At 37.2% G+C, this 21,355-nt stretch overlaps 2 protein-coding genes across 2 annotated transcripts; one reads left to right on the forward strand and one right to left on the reverse strand.

The window, feature by feature from the left end:
- Window positions 1-397: 397 nt before the first annotated feature.
- LOC126798055 (uncharacterized) lies at window positions 398-4,295 on the reverse strand. The gene is made up of 2 exons (XM_050524880.1): window positions 3,840-4,295; window positions 398-3,329 (listed from the first exon to the last, which is right to left on the reverse strand). Exons 1-2 carry the CDS (start codon window positions 3,888-3,890, stop codon window positions 573-575), a joined length of 2,808 nt encoding a protein of 935 aa, XP_050380837.1. The 5' UTR covers window positions 3,891-4,295; the 3' UTR covers window positions 398-572.
- Window positions 4,296-12,626: 8,331 nt separating this feature from the next.
- On the forward strand, window positions 12,627-14,579 carry LOC126800814 (transcription factor MYB61). Its single transcript, XM_050528227.1, has 3 exons — window positions 12,627-12,935; window positions 13,073-13,202; window positions 13,300-14,579. Exons 1-3 carry the CDS (start codon window positions 12,803-12,805, stop codon window positions 14,330-14,332), a joined length of 1,296 nt encoding a protein of 431 aa, XP_050384184.1. The 5' UTR covers window positions 12,627-12,802; the 3' UTR covers window positions 14,333-14,579.
- The last annotated feature ends 6,776 nt before the right edge of the window (window positions 14,580-21,355 follow it).

Below are 21,355 nucleotides of genomic sequence, written 5' to 3' on the forward strand. Positions count from 1 at the left end.
TCATAGACCAACTTATGACAGCGCTCTATATTTTGAGAAAATGTAATGAATAAAGTACATAATTCCCATGCTCGTTTCACTTGTTAATGGCGAACGTTTTGTTTCCCAATTTCAACCAATTTTTTATTCTTCCCTTGGTTGACAATCTTGATACATTTTCATATGAAATACACAACCTGTTCAAGGTAATTGCAAATCTTTCTTTTCACAAATATTAAAAATCCTTTCCTGGTTATAAGTTACAGAAAATTGAAGTATCAAGCACTTTCAAACACCAGTAACAACCGAATCAAAGACAACTAACAATATGCACACCAATTTACAATACCATGGCATTGCCTAAATCTTCTACAAGCACATACACACAGACACACACACACCAGTTTACAATACTGAGTATGGCATAGCCTATTCTTCTGTATATTATACACGCGCACACACCCTTTTGAGTATCAACAGACAAGCCAAGAGCTGAGAGTGAGCAGAAAAACCAACAAACAACAACAATAAAAGAATCACAAGAATAAGGGAAACCAAAAGAAGGATGTCTGCAAATATATGATTGCATCCTGCTATTTGACTATAATATCATCCTTGGCTTCAGAGGCAGGGGTTTTTGAGCTTGGTGATTTCCCGGTAATAACTCTCTTTGCCTTCACGAGTGTCTGCTTGACCTTTGAATAAATGGTATTTGATTGTTTTTGAGAAGTTTTAGCTGGAACTTCATTTTGCAGGTCTTCAGAGGGCTTTGTGTCACCACCATCCTTTGTGGGAAGCTCTATATTTTTATCAGACTTTGCAACATTCTCAATGGTTTTCTCCACTGTCACAGGTTCATCGCCTTTCACCTCTGGCTCAGATGGCTTGGATTCTCCTAGTGATTCAGCAACCAATTTCGCGACCTCATCCTGTTTCTCTTCTACATTATCTTCTTTCTTGGTTTCAATGGTACCTGGTGTCTCATCATTTATGTGTTCGGCCTTTTCAGTCTCTGCCACAGGTTCAATATCTTTCTCAGCTCCCTCAAAGGATTTTTCTATAACTTCAGATGGAGTAATAATGTAGCTGTTGACATCTGCTTTATCTGGTTGAGTTAAAACCTCGTCCAGCACATTTTTGCTATCACTGTCTTCATATTGCACATTCTTTGTTTTGCTCGCTTCTCCAACCTTATCAAATTTAACTCTTACATCTTCTGCTAGCTTCTCAACCACATCAACCGCACTTGCTTCTTTCTTTTGATCCCCTAGAATTGGTTGGCTTGAATCCTCAATAATCTCATCTTTCTTTTCACACTCTTTAGTTTCAGCAATTTTATCCATATTTTCTTCTCCAACCTCTTCCACCTTCACCACTGTCTCATCTGCTAACTTCTCAATTACATCAGCATGATGTAGAATGTCATTCTCAGTTAGATCTTTGTGTTCATCCTCTAAAATTGGTTGAATTGTATCCTCAGTTACAACACTCTTTGCATCCTCAATTTCCACGTTCTTTTCTCCAACCTTTTGAACTTCCACTGCAGCCTCCTCTGTAAGCTTCTCAACCGCATCAAGTCCACTCAATTCTTTCTCTTTGTTTAATTCAATTGGCTGCGTTAATTCCTCAGTTATGACATTACTCTTTTCCTTCTCTTCAATCTCCAGACTCTCCACATTTTCTTCTCCAACAGCTTTCAACTTTACTAATTCCTCTTCTGCAAGCTTCTCAACCACATCAACTCCACTCAGTTCTTTCTTTTTATCTGATTCGACTGGTTGAGTTGATGCCTCGGTTACCACATTACTCATTACCTTTTCTTCAATCTCCAGAGTCTCAACATTTTCTTCACCTACTGTTCCCAGCTTTACTGATGTCTCTTCTGCTGGTTTCTCAACTACCTCAATTGCAATTAGTCCTGCCTTCTCTTCCTCTTTGATTGGTTCAGTTGCAGCAATTTCCTTTTCAGTCTCTTTAGTTTCCAGAACCTCTCCTCCAACCTTTTCAATCTCCACTGCTGACTCTTCTTGTAGCTTATCAACCACATCAACCTCAGTTACATCCTTCTTTTGGTCCTCAGAGGCAGGTGCTTCCGTGGTGTCAGGTAGATAATAACTTATCCCATCTCCATTAAGTAAAATCTCTTCTGGAATTTTGACTTGAGGTTCGTAGTCTTTAGCAGTTTGAGCCTCTTCTAGTATTGAGGAAGCTTCGATCACATCTTCATCTTTCACAATATCATTCTTCAGACATATTTCAGGTCCAACTTCATCATGTATTTTCTCTTCTTCTTCAACTTTCCTTTGCTCTGGTGCTTCGTCCACTTCTAGGCAAGGTGTGTAATATGTTTCACTATTCACTTCCTCTGAGAATGAGATAGGCTCAACCTTATCAGCTGCAGACCCTTCCTCTTTCACTGTTTCCCCATGTACACTTTTCTCGAGTTCAACCTCCTCAAGCTTTCTCTCAACTTCTTGAGTAAATTCACATGGCTCTGCTGGCTTTTCCTCCACTTGTAGGCTAGGTGTGTTCTCTGCATCACTTTTCTGATTCTCCGAGAATGAAATAGTTTCAACCTTATCAGCTGCAGACCCTTCATCTTTCATTGTTTCATCATGCACACTTTTCTCAAGTTCAACCTCCTCTTGCTTTGTCTCAACTTCTTCAGTAACTTCACATGGCTCTCCTGGCTTTTCCTCCATTCCAGCAGTAGCAAGTTTTGGCTTCTCTACTTTCAAAGACTCCGGTTCTGACTCTTTAATATCTGTTAGTACTGTTTCCACCGACTCTTTGTCAGTAGTAACCTGCAAAGGTTCTTCTGTTTTCTCGATAGCCTCATACGATGATTGAGGAGCATCAACTATATTAGTTTGTTCTACTTGGCCTTCCTCTATGATTTCTAGAGCTGGTTCCGTTGGTGCTTCTCTTATTACAGACACAGTTGAACTCTCAATAACCTCTTCGGGAATCTTCATAACATCAACCACTTGCTCTGGAGTATCAGGAATGGGGTCAATCAAAGGTGATTTTTCTACAAGTGAAACATCTGAGACAGCAGCATCAGCATTCTTCTCAGCCAAAACAACCTGCTCTAGAATATCAGGAATGGGGTCATCCCCAGCCTTTGTTTCACCTACAACTGGAATGTCTGAGACAGGAGCAACATCAATCTTCTCAGCCTCAACTACAGGAGGTTCGAACTTCTGATGAATGACAGCTTCAGATTCAGGTGGTGTTTCTAGACATATTGAATCATCAGTTTTAAGTATTTCTTCTCCGCTCTCTTTGGTTAAAGGAACGCCACCTTCTTCAATAACCTTTTCCTCTTCACTCACCTTCTTTTCAACATGCTGCAGTAATTGAAATTGATATAATCCATTCAGGAATATATTTCACACAGAAAAACCAACCAACCAAAACTACTGGTAGGCGCATTAATGATAGGTGTCTATAAAACATGGAAGTCGCTACAAGCTATGGTTTTGATCTCTTTTAGCATCTGTCTGTTATTATATTCAGTTGCAGAAAAATTTGACAATAACCAATCACTATCAAGCCTATCTGATCAAGGGGTCTATTTCTGTTGCAATATCTCTACAGCCTACTACTTCCTGAAGTTCATGATGATGATGATCAAATACGATTCATATAACGGAACTATATCGAAAACAAAGTACAGGCATAATCACAAGTTGGTATTGACAGAATCTAACCAGTCCACAAAACAATATTTAAAAAAATTTAAGCACCACCTAAACTTCGGATCATCTGAAATCTAAGAATCTTTTATCATACTTGATCACTGAAGTTACATACATATCGGAGTAATCGGAGTGAAGTAAGAGATCGAAGGGACTAACCTTTTCATCAGTAGTAGCAATCGGAGGTGTTAAAACGGTTTCAGTAGCCATCAGAAATCAACTCCGAGATGGTGATCACTCGACTTCCAGTAGCTTAGAGGTCCAAGTTTAGCAGGGATACTAAAACAGAAAGGTGAAAAAGGAATGATATGGCTGGCAACAACCCCTAAAAGAAAGCTAAGTGAGCTTTGGGGAAGAAGAAGAAAGAAGATGATGAACAGCTACCACAAAACAAGAAGAACAGGTTGTCAAAGAGAGGCCACATCACATGGTCTGGCACACTATAGCAATGATTCGGGTTAGGAGTCCCAGTTGCTTTTGTTTATCAGAGAAAGTACATAATAAATTAGAGTGACGACTACAGTGGGGTTGGGGTTCGAGTTGGACGGCACCACCGGACTCTTCTGAGTTTAAGTTGAGCACAACCCTCTCATTTTTAGGCCAAATAAGGCCTTCTGAGTTTGAACGGTCTGAAAATTTTGAAGTGTCAGTGTTGGGGCCATGGCGGCCAAGCAGCGATGGACTTTGTATGATCGACTGCTGTATGATTCTCATTTAGGGTGTACAATAAACTGCAGCAATGTTGGATTCCCGGGGTTAGAAGGAAACACTTGCAGCACTAAATTGTGTGCATATTCATCTTCATGACTAGCTTATACACCAATTTCTTCCTCTTTCCAAGTCATTTGGGTTGATCAATGTCGCATCTTCCATACTATCAACCACCTCAAGACCATATCAAAGAAATTGATGCATGGAGCGATTGCCTGGTTATATGATCACCAACAACTTGGTGATTAATGGTGTCATCGAGCACATCGTGTATAGGAGATGCATATGCTCCCAGCAAATCCCCCACCTCATTTTGGTTATACAAAAATGATCCAAGTGTATGACAGATTGAAAATGTGAATTGCATCATGTTTCCTCTTTCATATATACCATATATATAGGCATTTCCGCTGATGTTCCTATAAAATTAGGGTTTGATCAATTGAAGAGTTGAGTTTAGGGAAAATTCTGCATGCATTTTTTTTGAGAAAATAGTTCCATTAACCAAACCCAGAGAGGCATGTACATCATAAGTTGTCTTGAACCTAACTTATTAAGGGCGGTACAAAACTAAGTAAAGCATTGCTCTTTGCTTCCCTCCGCACGAACAACGCCAAGATAGTCAACGTTATGGCCGAAAATTGAAAACCGACACGGACAAAGAAACCACCAGACCGGAGTCTCTCGCCGCCAACATGATCAACATCAAGAAACTTCCCGCCGTTGCCGTCATACATAACCCAACCACGATCACCGCCTTGCCAAAGAGTAAGGCACCGCCGTCCGATATCTCTTAGGGTTTGAAAACCAAGAGAACTCCAAGAAGCCCGGAGCCACTCATATTTTCCCCTTATGAGAAAAGAGAAATTTTGCAATTGCTTTGGTTAATGACAAGAAATTTTGCTGAAATCTTGTTCAAAGCTATAACCTTATATCCAAAAATGATTTATACTTTCCAAGCTATAACCTTATAACTCAGCTATCTCAAGCTAGCTATCTCTATTCATCTAACTTGTCTGGAAAAGTGTTGGAGAAATTTCAACTTTGAGGAGATTTGAGGAAAAAATGTGGTTGAGTTTTAATTTAGTGTTATTTATCCAAATTTTAAGTTGGAAGCACCATTTTGAGGGAATGCCATAGTGGATTAGTGGTACATTGTCAAAAAGATTACTGGTCCTATAATCATTTGTTATATCAAAGTAATGTTCATAAACAAAAGAAAGTAAAAGAATAGGAAAGGGAAAGTGGAAGAGCATGTGAATCTCTGGCTAACAACAGAACCCACAGTTGATGCCAGTCATGCCACAACAAAGATAATGAACAGACTCCTCTTTCCTTCTTGCTGATGCCACAAGCTCATAATAAGTTACAAGAGGATGCTCAGTACTGTTATTCTAATGCTATTGGGCCTGTAATCTTTGTATACAGCAAGCTTGATAGCTATTAGGCCATTTTTCTCTCCAAAAGGGGATGATGCATTTAGAACTGTGGCAGGTCCAAGGTGGGTATGAATTGTGTTAGGCCTCTCTTTTTCCATCTGATTTGAACAGATTTATAAGTAGAGATACAGGACCATAGGTTTCCACATTATTGACTCTCAATTAGTTGGAAGTTTAAAACACCTATTTCAATGCAACCTTGTGACACTAACTACATGAGTTTCTTTTTCTTAACAAAGACTAACTACATATGTTGGTCGACTAGCTAGATTCAAACACAAGTCCTGAATCCGCTTCAGAATGGATTTTACTTCTCTATTGAATCCTACCAAGTTCATGCACATACATATCACGCAATTACATATACGTATCAAATGATTGCCAGTCGATGAGGTGCATATGAATCGTTATTGTGGTCAGAGGCGGAGCCACCTGAGAACCTACTGGTTCCTGTGCACCTGTAGTTTTAAAACATTTTTTGTTTATTACATTGCATAGGTGCTTGTTTGGTGAAGTGTTTTGGTGTTAGTAACCCATATTCTATGTTCTGTGTTCGAATCTTGCAAGGGGCTGCAAGCAGTCTTATTTCTTTTATTTTTTACCTATTCAGCTTCCTTGTGTTTATTTTTCGTTTCATGTCCTTTTAGCCAAGTGTTTTTGTTTGTTTTTTTTTTCAATATTGAGAGTAACATCATATTCCTATCTTCTTCTTTTTTAAGATCTTAAGTAATCAAGCTTGAAACCTTTCCAATTTGTTAATTATTGAAATTCTTTTTATGTCCATGACTTAAGATAAAAATCAAAATTCATTATCATTTGTGAGAAACATTTGTGCACCAGTGAACCTAAAATTCTGGCTCCGACACTGATTGTGGTCGAGAATAACGCGTGTAGAAAGAGATGGATGATACTTCAGGTAGAGAATTTTGGTCCTGAGGATGGATTAGATACTGAAGTTCTATCATGGATCTCAGTTCACTTATTTATATTTTATTTTGGTTATGATATTGATTAGGTACCTACAAGGCTGCAATCAAAATCTGTTTAGGCAAAGCACCAATGAGAGGGCAGCACCAGTTTTCTAAAAGCACACTGATTGAGAGCTGAGAAGACTAAATTTTCTGAAAGCATGATTCCCATTAACTAGAACTAGAATCTTCATATTGGTTTAAGGGCATAAGCTCTCTCCCAAATTAGAAGTAATGATGTAAATGAGGGCAAGAAAGTTGATTATCATTTCCCACTAGAAAGCAAAAGCAAATGTGTAATTATTCAAGGATGGGGTACAAAGTGAGCAATTCAACCAGACAAAGCTTTTTTGATAATTGATGGGGTTAAATTAAATGACTTCAAACAGTTTGCTTATAATGTTGCCTTCATATTGAATTAAAGTCAATTACGTACCATTCCTCACTTTCACTTTGGCATTAATCAACCCCCTCCAACATGATTATGTGTTGCTAATGGGGAATTAACAGTAGAATTTTTAATTAAAAATATTGTTAACAAGATATTAAGCTTCTAGAAATGACAATGAAGCAAACGTCACGGCTCATGATATCGATGTTCATGTTTCTATCATCATTATCATCAATGTGTGACAAAATAATTAAGATTTTATTTGTGATTTAACTAAATCTCATGAGAAAGCCATGTGCTTATGTTTCCAAACTAGGGCTAATGGGTCATCTCATATGTAACCTTTCTAGATTCATCTCTCCAGCAACACAATGTGGAGTGTTTCCTACAAATTCTTTTCAATTCACAACTGCATGCTGTTTAAGCATTTCTTAGCCCCATAAACTTGGAGCTAATAACTAAGGGGTTATCTCATTTAAATTCTTAATTATATAAAAACATGCATAAGCATACAAAACACCAGCAAAGAATTCCCAAAAACAAACTGGTATTAGGCTGTTGTCATTGCTGTCATGATCTTAATTATCTTGATTTAAATTGTGTGGTTAGTCTCTGACATAAATATCTGTAGTTCAAAGGATTTACTTAGCAATGAGTGTCATTCGGTTAAAACTAAGAATTAATTTCAGTTTATCTCTTAAATTTTATATTAAAAATCAGTTTACCTTTTAAATTTTTATTTTAATCAGTCCATCCCTATATTTTAAAATGACATCAAAAAATGACAAACTTCATATTTTTATATGAATTATAACGATAATTATGTTATGAGACCTAATTTTAAAGCTTCATTGTTGTAATAAAGTTATTGGAAAATTTATTTTAGACTTGCATATATGATTCGAAGTTTTTTTATAGTTTTTAATCATATTTTAACCATGAAAATCTAAATTTTGTGCTTTATTGATGTAATTTGAGAGTATACGGAGTGAACTAACTAAATTAAATATTTAAAGGGTGAACTGATTTTAGGTGTAATGTTTGAGGGGATAAACTGAAACTTATTCTAAAACTAAGTAAAGCATTGCTCTTTCAGTCAATTAGTTGTCGGTTTAGAATGAATTGGCTTATGAAAAGATGGCTTTAAGGGATAATGCGAAAGAGGAGCAGCTTCATTTTTCAAGGGCATAGAGATTATGTCCCCCTCCATCTCAGTAACCTTTTTCATTATGACCTTCCCCAAAATCTTTCTCTTCATGAATTTCGGTTTACGAATTTTTCAAATCAAAATCAGCCTGTTTCATATCCTGCCTTTTTTCTTTACTTAAGATGTTGTGATCGATTTACACTTGCTTAAATGATGATGCACTTAAAGTAGTGCTAATCATAGTTTATCAAAAACCTCCCACATGATGAGAGCTCACACTTTGCCTTACGTACAGAGAACTAATTGAGTTGTGATAAGACTTTCTTCTTTCTACAGAAGAATATGTGAATCCCAAGTCTTAGAGAACCTGAGTGGATATATTTTCTGTAAAGTGTGCACACACAAATCAATTGATGCAGATCAAAGCTTTAGTCTATATAAGATGACGAAAATAACCAGAGAACAGAACTAAATACATGTATAGTAACATTGTCAAATCACTTTCTGTTGGTCTGCTAGAGCTTAAATTAGAAGAGTTGGATTACTTTTTTTCATATAATGTATCTCCACTACTATAACCGGAGGTTTTTCTTTAGTGTCAACATGTTCACCAATTTTTCAAAATTTCGAAGAACTCCATTTGCTATAAATAAATTAGTCCATAGAACAGATATGTTGAAAGGTTACTATAGTAAAACAAACAAAAAATTAAAATAAAAAGAGAAATATATGAGATTGTAGTTGAGAAAAATAAAGAACCCGATGATAATCAGTTTTCACCCCCCCCCCAATAATAATGGGGAGTGGGAAGATTAACCGTGCTAATGCACGGGGTAAAAGGCTAGTAATACTAATGCAAAGCTGCAAAACAAATTAATCTTTCTTCTGCTAAAATGGTACTTGCAGTGGTCCAATAATCAAGCTTGGTAATCAATAAAACAGCATGGGCCTGCAGAGACTGAAACTTCATATATTCTGATTAACAAAAGACCCACAACAGTCTTTTCTATGTAATTTCAATTTTGATGTGGGTTGTTCTTGAAAGTGAAAAAAAAAAAAAATTGGGACCAATATATTGCCTCTTACATTAAATGTAAGTTCTCAAGTATATAGCTTTTATATCTAGTCCAGCTCAGATAGCTAGTTGTGATATACAAATGGTACATTGATTTCAAGTAGTGATTTTGGATTAGATCTGTCCCAAGCTTTGTCTGGTCATGATTACTAAAGTGTTTATGAAGGGAACCCCTTATGCACCTCTCTTGTCCTTAATTGATACCCTTGAACAGCACTATAATGCAAACATTATCTTGATTAATATCAACATGAATCAAGCTAATGCCCCTTCCTTTGTGTGGTTCTTGAGGCTTTGAGGTACTAATTGGACCAAGAACAAGAATATTCTGCAGGTAACTTACATTCCAATTCAGACCAAGGTAAAATGAAGATTGAAGAAGAATATAAAGACAATGAAAATGAATTCTTTAGCATCTTCCAATCATTTGAACACAGAGGACAGAGATTCACTCACTCCCTTGAAAACAGGGTCAAAAAGAAAAAAAGAAGAAGAGCTAAGTAAACCCCATATGAAGCAGTTTCTATATGCAGAGAGAGGAATATAGAAAGGTGAAAATCCAGAAATGACAGCAAAGCTTCAGCCGACAGATGATTTAAAATGTGATTTGGGATAAGCAAATAGAACAAGGGGAATAAACATGTAACCATAGTTGACTTATTCATAGAACAGTTCATATGGTTCATGATGAGGAATGGAGATTATAATCATCTTCTTATGGGGTCTGATCTTAATTAATTAATGCTTCAAATATAAACACAGAAGGATGTCTGAATTGAGACATTGCTAATGTCAAGGGAAGCTTCATAATACAAAGAACAAGCGGACAGGCTATTACAGAAAGTTATTATTAATATTCTCATATCATCATCTTCATCTTGATCAAGAGGAATGTATTTAGTTAAGGAGAAATTGTTTGTTTATAAAGGAGAAGCTGTTTCTTTATGGGGAAGACATTTTACTTAGTTTGGATATTTGTATCCCATGCATATTTTAGTCTTTGCCCTGCATAGTATACTTTTTCATCCACAACTATAAAGGAGAAGCTTATTCTTTTTCTTTCTATCCTTTATGCAAAAACACTTGTTTACATAACAAGTCAAGAACTGCTTGCACCAATATTGGGGTATTCTTAAATAATAAATATTAATATAGAGGCCTAGCCGTGGGAAGAAGAGAGGAATTAGGGAGTCGAATCAAGTGCACCACATACAATATTAGTCTCGGAAGTTCAATTTATAAAAGAATAGTCGAGAATGTTCATAATGCTAACCTGTGAGCCCAACTAGCATATAACACGCCTCAAAAGCACAAATGATTAGAGAATGATGTATATGAAGTTAACAAGTTTTAGCTAACATCTAACTGTAAGTATTTCATAAAAAATTATGACCTTATGAAACAATGAGTCAACAAGATATATAAAGCTACCGGGCGTAACTAGAGTATGTAAATACTTGTCACTCGATCACTTTGATAACGTAATTGCATTATTGGATACAATATTGCAGAGAAAAGCTAGAAGGTGTTGTTCCTCTATTTTTTTTTTCAAATACACAAATTATACAGAAATGTGTAACCGAGTTGTATTCAATGAAGAGATGATGTTTTGAGGGTTCATCTGATGCAATTAATCGTTAAGCTTCACAAGCCACTGGCTAAGTACTAATAATGCAATCGATTTGTCTTCATTCAGCTTTCAAAACACATAATCAACTAAATAATTATGAACAGCTATACTGTTGTCATTACTATCATATTTATATAGAATAGAATATATACCTGTATTCAGCAATTACTTCTTTTCATCTGCATAGCTTTACTTAGCTGCTTAGCATCTGCACACAGTCATACAACTTGTTCTGCATGGAGTCAGAAGATCAAATGAAAAGGGCTGACAATTAATAAAAAGAACTCAAAAACAAAGAAGTTGTTGGCAGAATTTCAATGATTTTCTAAAGAAGTAATTAGAAACACAGCTCAATTCTCAAATACATTGTGTTCTTGAAACCAATTATGAAACTTTTCAAAGTAATCATCATTCGGGAAAATTATCCAAAAAGTTAAGAGAAGAAAGGGAGCAGTATGATACCAAGTATATGACACAAAAGTTCGTCAATAAAGGAGCTTACTAAACCAATTTGATACATATAATTTATTCCTTCAATATCACGTTAGTGGTTAAAGTTTTATGATAAAAGTAATTATCATCAGACTCATTTAGGGTGAAACTATGAATTTTACCTTATGTGGGCCGGGAATATGAGAAGCAGAATAAGCCTGTATGACTCTCGTTGGACTTCCGTTAATCTCTTTAACTAAAGCATTTCGTCACAGTTTATCTTCACATTGCTTTATGAAACAAAAGAAAACAAATGGAGTAGGAAGTAGAACAGTTCAATAGATGAAGGTAAATCAAAATAAAGGATTATCTTCACATGCACCATCCTGTACGAATCTTTTTGGTAACCTAATAAACTGATTTAATTTCAAACCGTCCTTTAGAAAATATTTCCAAACAATAAATGCATTGAGCTTCAGTTATTAACCATTTGTTGGTGTATAACCTTACTTTAGCAAAGATTACCAGTCATGGGTATTTCTTTGCCACAGAAATCTTCCCTTTTCCTAAAGGGTGTTGCTGCTTTAGTGTTAAGAATATTTGGATAGAGTTTGATGAATTAGGTATTACTTAATACAAGCTCCTAGCTTCTACTTTTTCCATTTTTGACAATCTATTGAAATGGACTGCCTTAATCTCCACCTACAAACTCTTCAAATTTCCATGCTCCTCTAATTTCCAAATTCCAACAGTGAATAATCTATGTCAATTCCAAATTCTTCATGGATAGATTGTAAACATCTTTCAAGAAATGCCCTAGAAATGTACCAAGTTCTTATTCCTCATACTACCTTTTATAATGAGACTAAGACATATCAAAGTCAAATAATTGTAGCTCCTTCTCCACATTACTTCTCTAGTTACAAGCCTATATCCATCACCATGGTACTCCCCCGCTGCTTCTGAACCGTCCGATATCGATAGACCCCACCATGGATGAGCCAAGTGAGCTTTGGAGGAAAGCAGAAGAACCCAACTCAAGAAAATGAAATTATAAACTCAAAACCTACAATCTCCAATCACCCTCATGACTAAGACTTATCCCTCCCTATTAATTTGATTCCCTACCAGGCTGCCATTTCATTTTCTTAACTCCCCTTATCATCTCTCTTCTTCTCTTTCCCTCTGTCTCTCTCTTCAGAAATTCCACCATACTTCACTTCCAAAGAATACAACATCGTCAAAAGCCCCTCTGAAATCCTCCTGTGTTGTGACAGCATTGCATAAATTTGCACAGGTGGGTTTGGAGTTGAGTGACTGAGATTCCACATGGGGAGGCATTCTTGCTGCTACAAGCAGAAGCTTAGGAAAGGACTCTGGTCTCCTGAAGAAGATGAGAAGCTTCTCAATTACATCACTAAGCATGGCCATGGCTGTTGGAGCTCAGTTCCTAAGCTTGCAGGTATTAACTGACTAAGAACTAGTACTCAAACCCCTCAAGTCTTCACTTTCAACAGACTAAACAAAAAAAAAGCTACAGTCTTTCTCTAACTATGTGTCGTGTGATTATGGTGTATGATTGTGTACATGAATTTTCAGGCCTACAAAGATGTGGAAAGAGTTGCAGGTTGAGGTGGATAAACTACCTGAGGCCTGATTTGAAGAGAGGTCCATTTTCACAGCAAGAAGAGAACTTGATAATAGAGCTTCATGCAGTTCTGGGCAACAGGTACTTTATTTCTTTTCTTTTCTTTTAAGGAAAATTATTAAGGACATTTGTTCATCTTCTGGGTTCTAAAGAAAATGAGGTTTCTTTGCTACAACAGGTGGTCTCAGATTGCAGCTCAATTACCCGGAAGGACAGACAATGAGATCAAGAACCTATGGAATTCCTGCATTAAGAAGAAGCTGAGGCAAAGAGGCATTGACCCCAACACTCACAAACCAATCTCAGCAGAAACTGAACTAACCGATCACAGCAAAGAGATTATAAGCCAGCTCTCTCCTACAAACTACAAGAGCAATGAGCAGCAGAAAGCCTCTGTGGGATCCAATGAACTCCATCTGGTTGAGGCTGTAGCGAATTCCAAGCAAGCCGAAAACCACAGTTACCCAGTTGAGGTCTCTTCTTCCAGCAAAGTTATGAACAACAACACTCAAGACTTCTTCATAGACAGAGCACAAACCTCGCATGAAGGCTCCACCACCACCAATTGCAGGCCATCTGATTTTGTGGGGTATTTCTCTTTCCATCATCACCACCAGTCGAATTTCGGGTCATCATCCTCAGAAACCATGGGGCTCAATGCAGTAAATCCAAACCAAACTTTCAGCTTCCTCAATCAAACCTCCAGGTCCAACTCTGATCCTCAAATGGTGTCCGAGTTCAGCAGCAGCATGAGTACACCGGCAACACTTCTGCCTTCCATGTCAAGTAGCTCGCTTTTCGGCACACGTGTGAAGCCTTCCATTAGTCTCCCCTCTGATAATTCTTCCACTGTCTCATGGGACCAGTCCAGTGCCGGCTACAGTAACAATGGCGGGTTCGACAACTCTGCAGCCGCTTTCTCTTGGGGGATACTGCCAGACGTGCCTGTAAAATCCGACGACGTGGAAGAGATTAACAAATGGTCCGAGTATATCCATAGTCCATTTCTGATGGGAACCAACACTATGCAGAATATGAACCATTCTTCTCAGTATAACAGTGCTGAAATCAAACCAGAAACACAGTACTTCATGAACAACAATGGATCAAGTAGTACGGGTGCAGCAACCACGAGTTGGCCTCAAGCTTCTTCAGAACTGTACACAAAGGATCTTCAGAGACTCGCTGTAGCTTTTGGACAGACCCTATAATTAGCTTCATCTTCATCAGCTCTAGCTATTCCAGCTAACTCGAGAGACCGGAATTTCGAATCATCACCAGAAAGTTTCTTAATTTGATGAATGTGAGAGGAGGGCTTGGAAGGGCTTCTTCTGTTATTACTACTACTACAGGTTTGTGTGGCTTCTATAGGATTTTTCTTCTTCTTCGTCTCCTTCTCTCTTTTTTTCCCGATTTTTTGTAAATGTGTCCGATTATACCAAAACTTCAATCTCTCTCTCTCTCTCTCAGCCTTTTTATTGTGATCATGTCTATTCAATGGAGCTTAAGTTCAAGCATCGTACTGTGCATGAAATACAGTAGCTAGAATTACAGAATAAGGCTTCATAATTACATTATCTTCCACAATTTTTTACGTAATGTCTTAATTTGTTCATCATCAATTATTTTCTAGATAAACATTGTAATCATTCAATTCAATGTGTGGTGGAAACTACAAGTACTGCCGGCTATGTAAAAAGAGGAGCAAAATAGAGAGTACTGTGTTCAAGTATTTCAGCTTTTTAGCCTAGAAAGTCATGTCACTCCAGCATGGCATACAGTAAAAGGTTTTATATATATTATATACAATGAGGGTTTCCATATATACAAGTTTGAACCAGTATGATTGCCTCTATGGTGGTGTTCAGCTTTTTTTCAAATCTGAAGTCGAGGTGATGGTGACTCTAATCCAGATATTTGTTTCCTGGGATCCATTTTATTTGCTTTAATATTGTGGCATACATCCCTTTCTGTCTTGAACTCTTGATCCTTTTCATACTGAAATATCGGCAAGTGTACACAAATTGATCTAGTTGTTCTTTTTCTAGTGCAAAAATTTGAGTGGCCTTTTTTCTCCAATGGGGGGGTCTATCAACGTCTACCGGAGATGTAGATACCTATTCACTTTCACTGCCTTTGCTTTAAGTCACTTCCTCCCCTCCAAGAATCTGTGGTCGAACACATGAAATTATGGTTGTCGACATTCTTTACTTTATTACATCATATGTGAAACGATTAAGTCATTTAAATTTTGTGTCAAAACATATACTATATGTTATTTGGACATTCTTGACACATTACGGTAAAAGTTGATGTTTCACATGATCAAATTCAAGAGAGGGGAAAAACGGTCATTAGGGTTAATTGGCGCCGTACGTAGTCCCCATTGCCGACCCTCCTCGGTTGATAAAAACTGTCAATCGGCCCCTTCGCGCTCCGGATTGAACAATCAGTGTGATGGTGAAGTGAGGACTAATTTCATGTTGCCAAGCAAAGCATGATAATTAGACTAAAGAAACGAAAAATAACAATAATTAGGGCAGAGAGGGGTCCGGGGCAGGGTTCCCACACCTTATTAAAGGCCATGAATTCTTGTCTGATGATCGACCTTTCTCGGTGGCACTTGCTAGCTAAGCCAAGCCAAGCCAGTCTTTATCTCTAAGCACAGAATATGAAAAGTGAAACTAATAGCAAGCTTCCAGCATTCACTACAGAAAACTAATTAAGAAAATGATACGATAGGGAAGGATATTTTCATAGGCGCCACAGTGAGTTCTATGTATCTAGCTTGCCAGGCCGTCCGTACAATCTGAATCATCACCCGGCGACAATTGAGCATTGAGGAGAGAAGAGAAAAGAAGGAGAGGAAAGAGGAAAGAGGAAACCGTGTGCTATGTGAGACCCTTGTGTAATAGCGTGGGCCAAAAACGCTTTACTAGTTCTGTGAGGAACAGGGAATGGGGACCCGAGGAAAGATGCTGAAACTTGAACAAAGTAAAAGAGGAAGCTAGGGGAGAAAGTTCAGTTTGATCTTCTAGTACGTACAGGCAAAGATGATGAATTGACGAGATAGGGGGGAAAATGATGACATTGAGATGGGTCCTTATGAGTGAGGGGGGAAGAGGTGAAAATCCCCACAAAAGCATCTACCCTTTATGAGCCTAGACAAAGGGTAAAATGATCTTGCTCTTGGATATGAAAGCACCCATTGAGTAGGGTACATATGTCAGCACGATGTAATTAGATTTTTTTTTTAGAACGTTGCGTCAATTTTACAACTCGTAAAACCGTTTAACTTGCGTAACTGTTTTTCCGTCTTAAGTCTGCTTGTGATGATTCGTCCAACAATTTAGTTTGAGTACTGTAAGTTCACAAGGTGAACATATAACTAACTGGTACGGACGATTTTCTTAATTAACAGGGCGCATCATGCTTCCAACTGTATATACATGTCAGAAAAAATTATATGTATCCATAAATCTAGCCGATCAAAATTAGCGTGCACCTCTAGCTTGTTGATATATAAAAATTAATATGTTATGTAAACATGCACTCTACGCGATGGGATACCAACGTGGTTGTTTACGTAGGCGAAATCTACTTTCAATTCTAATATATGTTGGGATCGCCCGTCCCAAAAGGCGAAAATGCTACTAAATCACTTAGCTCGACATGGTCAATCTCCGTTTGGCTTGAGGAAACCTTTGCACGCCTCTGTTACCTTTTGGCCGTGAAGGAGAGGCATTTGGGAGCTAAGTGACTTCGTAACCTTTTCGCCTTTCGGCCGAGGTCCCTATACTACACTACAGAAGGCCGTAAGCAACAACTCAAGACTCAAAATCACTGGAACTTTACTAGGTCGGTCGATCTCCAAGATGATGATAGACTTGACGCGGAGAAAGTAAAATTGGTCGCAAAGCATCTTCTCGTTATATCCCTAGAGGCCTAGAAAAAACAGATGAATCTTGCTAGGTAGCTTCTTCCTTTTCGATTCTCATGGCCTAGACAAAGTGAAACTTGAATCACTTGATTATATGTCGGTTTCTTATGGTTATTATTATATTTTTCTTTAGATAAAGGAGCATATATACAATGAGGAACACATTATGTATAAAGTGACGCCAGTACGAATCTCTTTACATGAAGTGAATTATATAAACTTACATTAATTATGACATATTGTCTCAAGTGAAGTTACCCTACGCACACATGCATGCAAGTACGTACAGGTAAAAATCGTAGGGAAAAATGTTAAAATGTTAATTGTACCCCATTGGGGACAAACAAAGCAGTACTAGGAGTAGGGGGAAAACTGTTACAACCAAAAATAATTTTGAAGATATAACCTTGTACTGTGCTGTCACTCCCGCACTTCACCTATTACAAATTACTGTGCCTTGTCAAATCTCACTATGAGGTGAAACTGTGAGCCTTTATTAATAAGACACCCATTTGGGGAAAATGATCTGAAGCTGATAATAGAGTATGGGTATATTTTAAGGAAAGGGCAAAGCTTATTCAATTCAATTCGAAGTATAAAAATGGCCAGGGCCATGCATACCCTTCTCTCAAATACACGACAGGCACCATTTTTGTTTGTCCATGCAAACTCTGCAGACATCAAATTGTAGCTTCCTTCCTAGAATGTCTAACTCTTCTTTTACATATATTAATTATTTGCATGCCAATTTTATATATATGTGTATGTAATGCAGAAATGTATTTTGAAGATGGACTAGTTTTATAAGGGTAGACCATATATGCAACCATGTGAATCAAATTATTGGGGTCTATCTGTTCGGGACCTACGTTTAAAGGTTGTGTTGGTAAAGAACAAAAAGAAATGCGATATTGGCCAAACTGTGTGTGAGAGAGAGAGAGAGAGAGAGAGAGAGATAGAGAGATGTATATATATAGTTGCCAATCTTGATTATTGTCTTTATTTTTCTTTTTCGTTTTAGTTGATTGGAATCTTTTAATTTTTATTTATTTATTTATAAATGCTTATTTGTGAAAGGAGATGAATATGATGATCATTATGATTAAGCTAGTGATTACTGTAGCGGAGATCGATGATGATCATGTTGTCAGAAGATTTTGTTCTGGCAAAAAAATCGTATGCGCGCTAATTAACATTATAAGATGTTAGGAATATGATCGGACTCATCGGAGAAGATTTCTAGACACAAGAGTCAGGAACTAATGTTGCATGCGGTGCTTGATATATACATAATTAAGCTACATGAAAACAATTAACCTTTGGATAGCCACGTTTAATTAGTCTGATTCTACCTATATATTAGAATCAAGCTTCTACATATATAATGTTGTTCATCTAAGTATTTTACTGAGCATAATTTGATGGCGGAGGCGTTACTTGAAGAATCTTCGATCATGAGAGATTCAGAAAAAAAAACATGGAACTTTGTCTGATTGTGACATTTTACATGATCGAGCATGCGTGTTCATTTATTCACGTACACGTACGTTCTTGATTCATAACTTCTTACCTCGACCCTTTTGTTGGTTTCAGGTGCTTATAATTCTCAAAAGGACCGATACATCAGTTTCCAAACCTGGGTTGTTGGGTTTGGTTAACATATTTACTAGGGTTTTCCCGTATGAAGGAGGAGAACAAGTTCCTATGAGGGAGGAAACAAGTAATATGGTTAGATAGAGTACTTAACGTCCAACATAACCTAGCTAGATCGAGACAACTCTATACAGAGTGCAATGCGCTTGTAATTAGAAGGTTTCGACGTTTTTGTATACAAGTTGTAACTAGAAACACGACCATTTTGTACCTCATGACTAATGTTTGCCTCCGATTATGTGAGTTTAGGTGTTGCTAGCTAATCGTAGAGATGGTTTACGTTACGTAACTAGTGAGTTAATCGTACGCAACCTCAGAGAAAGTTCAACGCGATTTCACGAAGTGGGCACAATTGTATAGTGAACTTCCCAACTTCACTAACTAGATAAGTGGTATTGTATAGTGAACTTCTCAAGTTGATTACCGACTAGACAAATGGTGTAATGTGTTGATTTGGAGAATTTCCCTTCGTGAAGAAAATATCTAACTATCTTCCAAGAGCTTTCTTAGTTTAGTTTAATTTACCATGATTATTAAAGGCTGCTAATAGTTTTTTTTTTTGACAACAGGCTGCTAATAGTTTAAACACCGGCCACCACTTAAATATGCATGTGGATTGAATCATTAAGAAAATAACAAAAGAATTTGGCCCTGGAAAGCAATTCAATATTTCAATACTCCGCAGTACAACATATATTCTCCTTATTCTTTGTTCATCCTTGCAAACAATCAAAGGGTTAATTATAAGGAATCTTCTCCTTAATCATTCCCAATAATTTCAGAGAAAGTCTCAAATCTCGCTACAATATTTGATGATTATAAACAATTTCAACTCTCCCAAAATGTGAACTAGGCATTGTGATTCGATTCCTACACACAACGCAAAGGACTTCCATGCCATCAGACATTAAATATGTTGGGGATTATCAAGGGTAACATGGCCGCAGTAGCTAGCTCTAATATCATATCGATGAAACATGTACATATATACTCCAATTAAATCAAGTCTTTGTCTGGTTTCGAGCATAGTTTAATGAAAAACAGAGAAGCTGGAAAAGCAAATATCAAATAAGAAACCAGATTAGAGTTGTATATAGAGATTGAGAGAATACAAAGGTAGATACAAAGAGAAGTCTCTGAATTCGTGGGTTATATATAATGCACGCCTTTGTGTAAAGAAACAAAGAAAAACACGAAGCTGTTTGAGGTTAACCAGAGAAGCCAAATGCCGATAGATTCCTACATTGTCAACGAGAGATAGAAAACTATCCTATGTATAAGCTCTATAATATCCCACATCGGCCAACATAGAGAGGGTGATGTGTCTTATATGTACATGTCCATCTCCATCTAACACGAGATCTTTTGGGGGCTCACTGGTTTCGGAGGGGATGTGAACTCTGAAGTTAAGCAAGTTGAGCCTAGAGCAATCCCAGGTATGGTGACCTACTGGGAAGTTGCTCTTGAGCTCCTTGTCACAACCCCGAAATTTCGAGTGATAAAAATCGAAATTGAAGCCATGAAAAACTCTAAAACAATCTCAAATATATTGAAATAATCTTATAGTCACAGTGTATCGAAACTGAGTTCAAAGTACGACTCAGTTGATTTGATTATTACAAAACCAGTTTATAATTCAAGTATTATAACAAATGAAAATGTAAAATCCTCTCAATTCTCACCACAAATAGAATAAATAAACTTCGACAATCTTCAGAAAAAGCCCTCCAATTCTGTTAATTCGCACATGCAGAACTATCCCCTACACCATCGAATAAGTGCACCGGGATTGTATACACAAACCCGGTAAGTTTTACAGCTTGTATGAGTAAACCAATAGTATAACACACATCACATACTAAAGAAAATACCAATGACATTTAAAAATAGATGTAATCGTAAAACATTGGACGACCTATTTGGTTGTCAAATACATTTGAAAATATAAGTACTCATGATGTATTAGGCAACCCATTTGTTTACCCAATTATGTTTAAAATACAGGTACTCATCTGTTACTCCTCATGCAATACGCCGACAGATAATGGGCAATCCATCTGTTACCCAATATCACACAAAAATATGGGTACTCATGAGACCCATGCAACCCATCTGTTACCCCTCATGCAGTACACCGACATACATACTAGAGCTCTAACTGAATCGTAACTGACACCCGGCCAAGACTCGGTTCCGATTATTGCCAACAACGTCCGAAGACCAGAAAAACGTTTTAACAAGACTCAATGTTAAAACTGCGTACAATATAAAAATTAACACATGTTTATTGTACAACAACCAAGCGACTCTTACTCAATACTATAAATATAGTTACCATAGTACAACTCATTTGGAAATAAAAACGTAACAGTATATAATATAGCAACTCATATATATGTATTGCATTTACCATTTATACACATACACAACCCACTATATTATATACATGTCCTAGTGTAATCACTTTAAGAAAACATAAATATGAGTCACCGTCAGGGGTAGGCTCGTCATAGTGAGATTTACTCACCTTATTGCCTGGGTGTAATTTTAACGACACCGAGAGCAATTCCCTCACTCGTTTTGTCGGTCACCTAATTGCATAATAAAGTGGTTAGAAACGATACGTAAAACCTCAAATGCC

Source organism: Argentina anserina, chromosome 6 (genome assembly GCF_933775445.1).
Source record: "Argentina anserina chromosome 6, drPotAnse1.1, whole genome shotgun sequence".
Classification (NCBI taxonomy): Eukaryota; Viridiplantae; Streptophyta; class Magnoliopsida; order Rosales; family Rosaceae; genus Argentina; species Argentina anserina.

Excerpts from the sequence above, each read along its gene's own strand:
- LOC126798055 (XM_050524880.1), bottom strand. The coding sequence starts at position 3,890 with ATGGCTACTGAAACCGTTTTAACACCTCCGATTGCTACTACTGATGAA. Across the intron at positions 3,330-3,839 it reads TTGCTACTACTGATGAAAAG|CATGTTGAAAAGAAGGTGAG; the intron begins GTTAGTCCCTTC and ends CAATTACTGCAG.
- LOC126800814 (XM_050528227.1), top strand. The coding sequence starts at position 12,803 with ATGGGGAGGCATTCTTGCTGCTACAAGCAGAAGCTTAGGAAAGGACTC. Across the intron at positions 12,936-13,072 it reads CTCAGTTCCTAAGCTTGCAG|GCCTACAAAGATGTGGAAAG; the intron begins GTATTAACTGAC and ends ATGAATTTTCAG. Across the intron at positions 13,203-13,299 it reads CATGCAGTTCTGGGCAACAG|GTGGTCTCAGATTGCAGCTC; the intron begins GTACTTTATTTC and ends TTGCTACAACAG.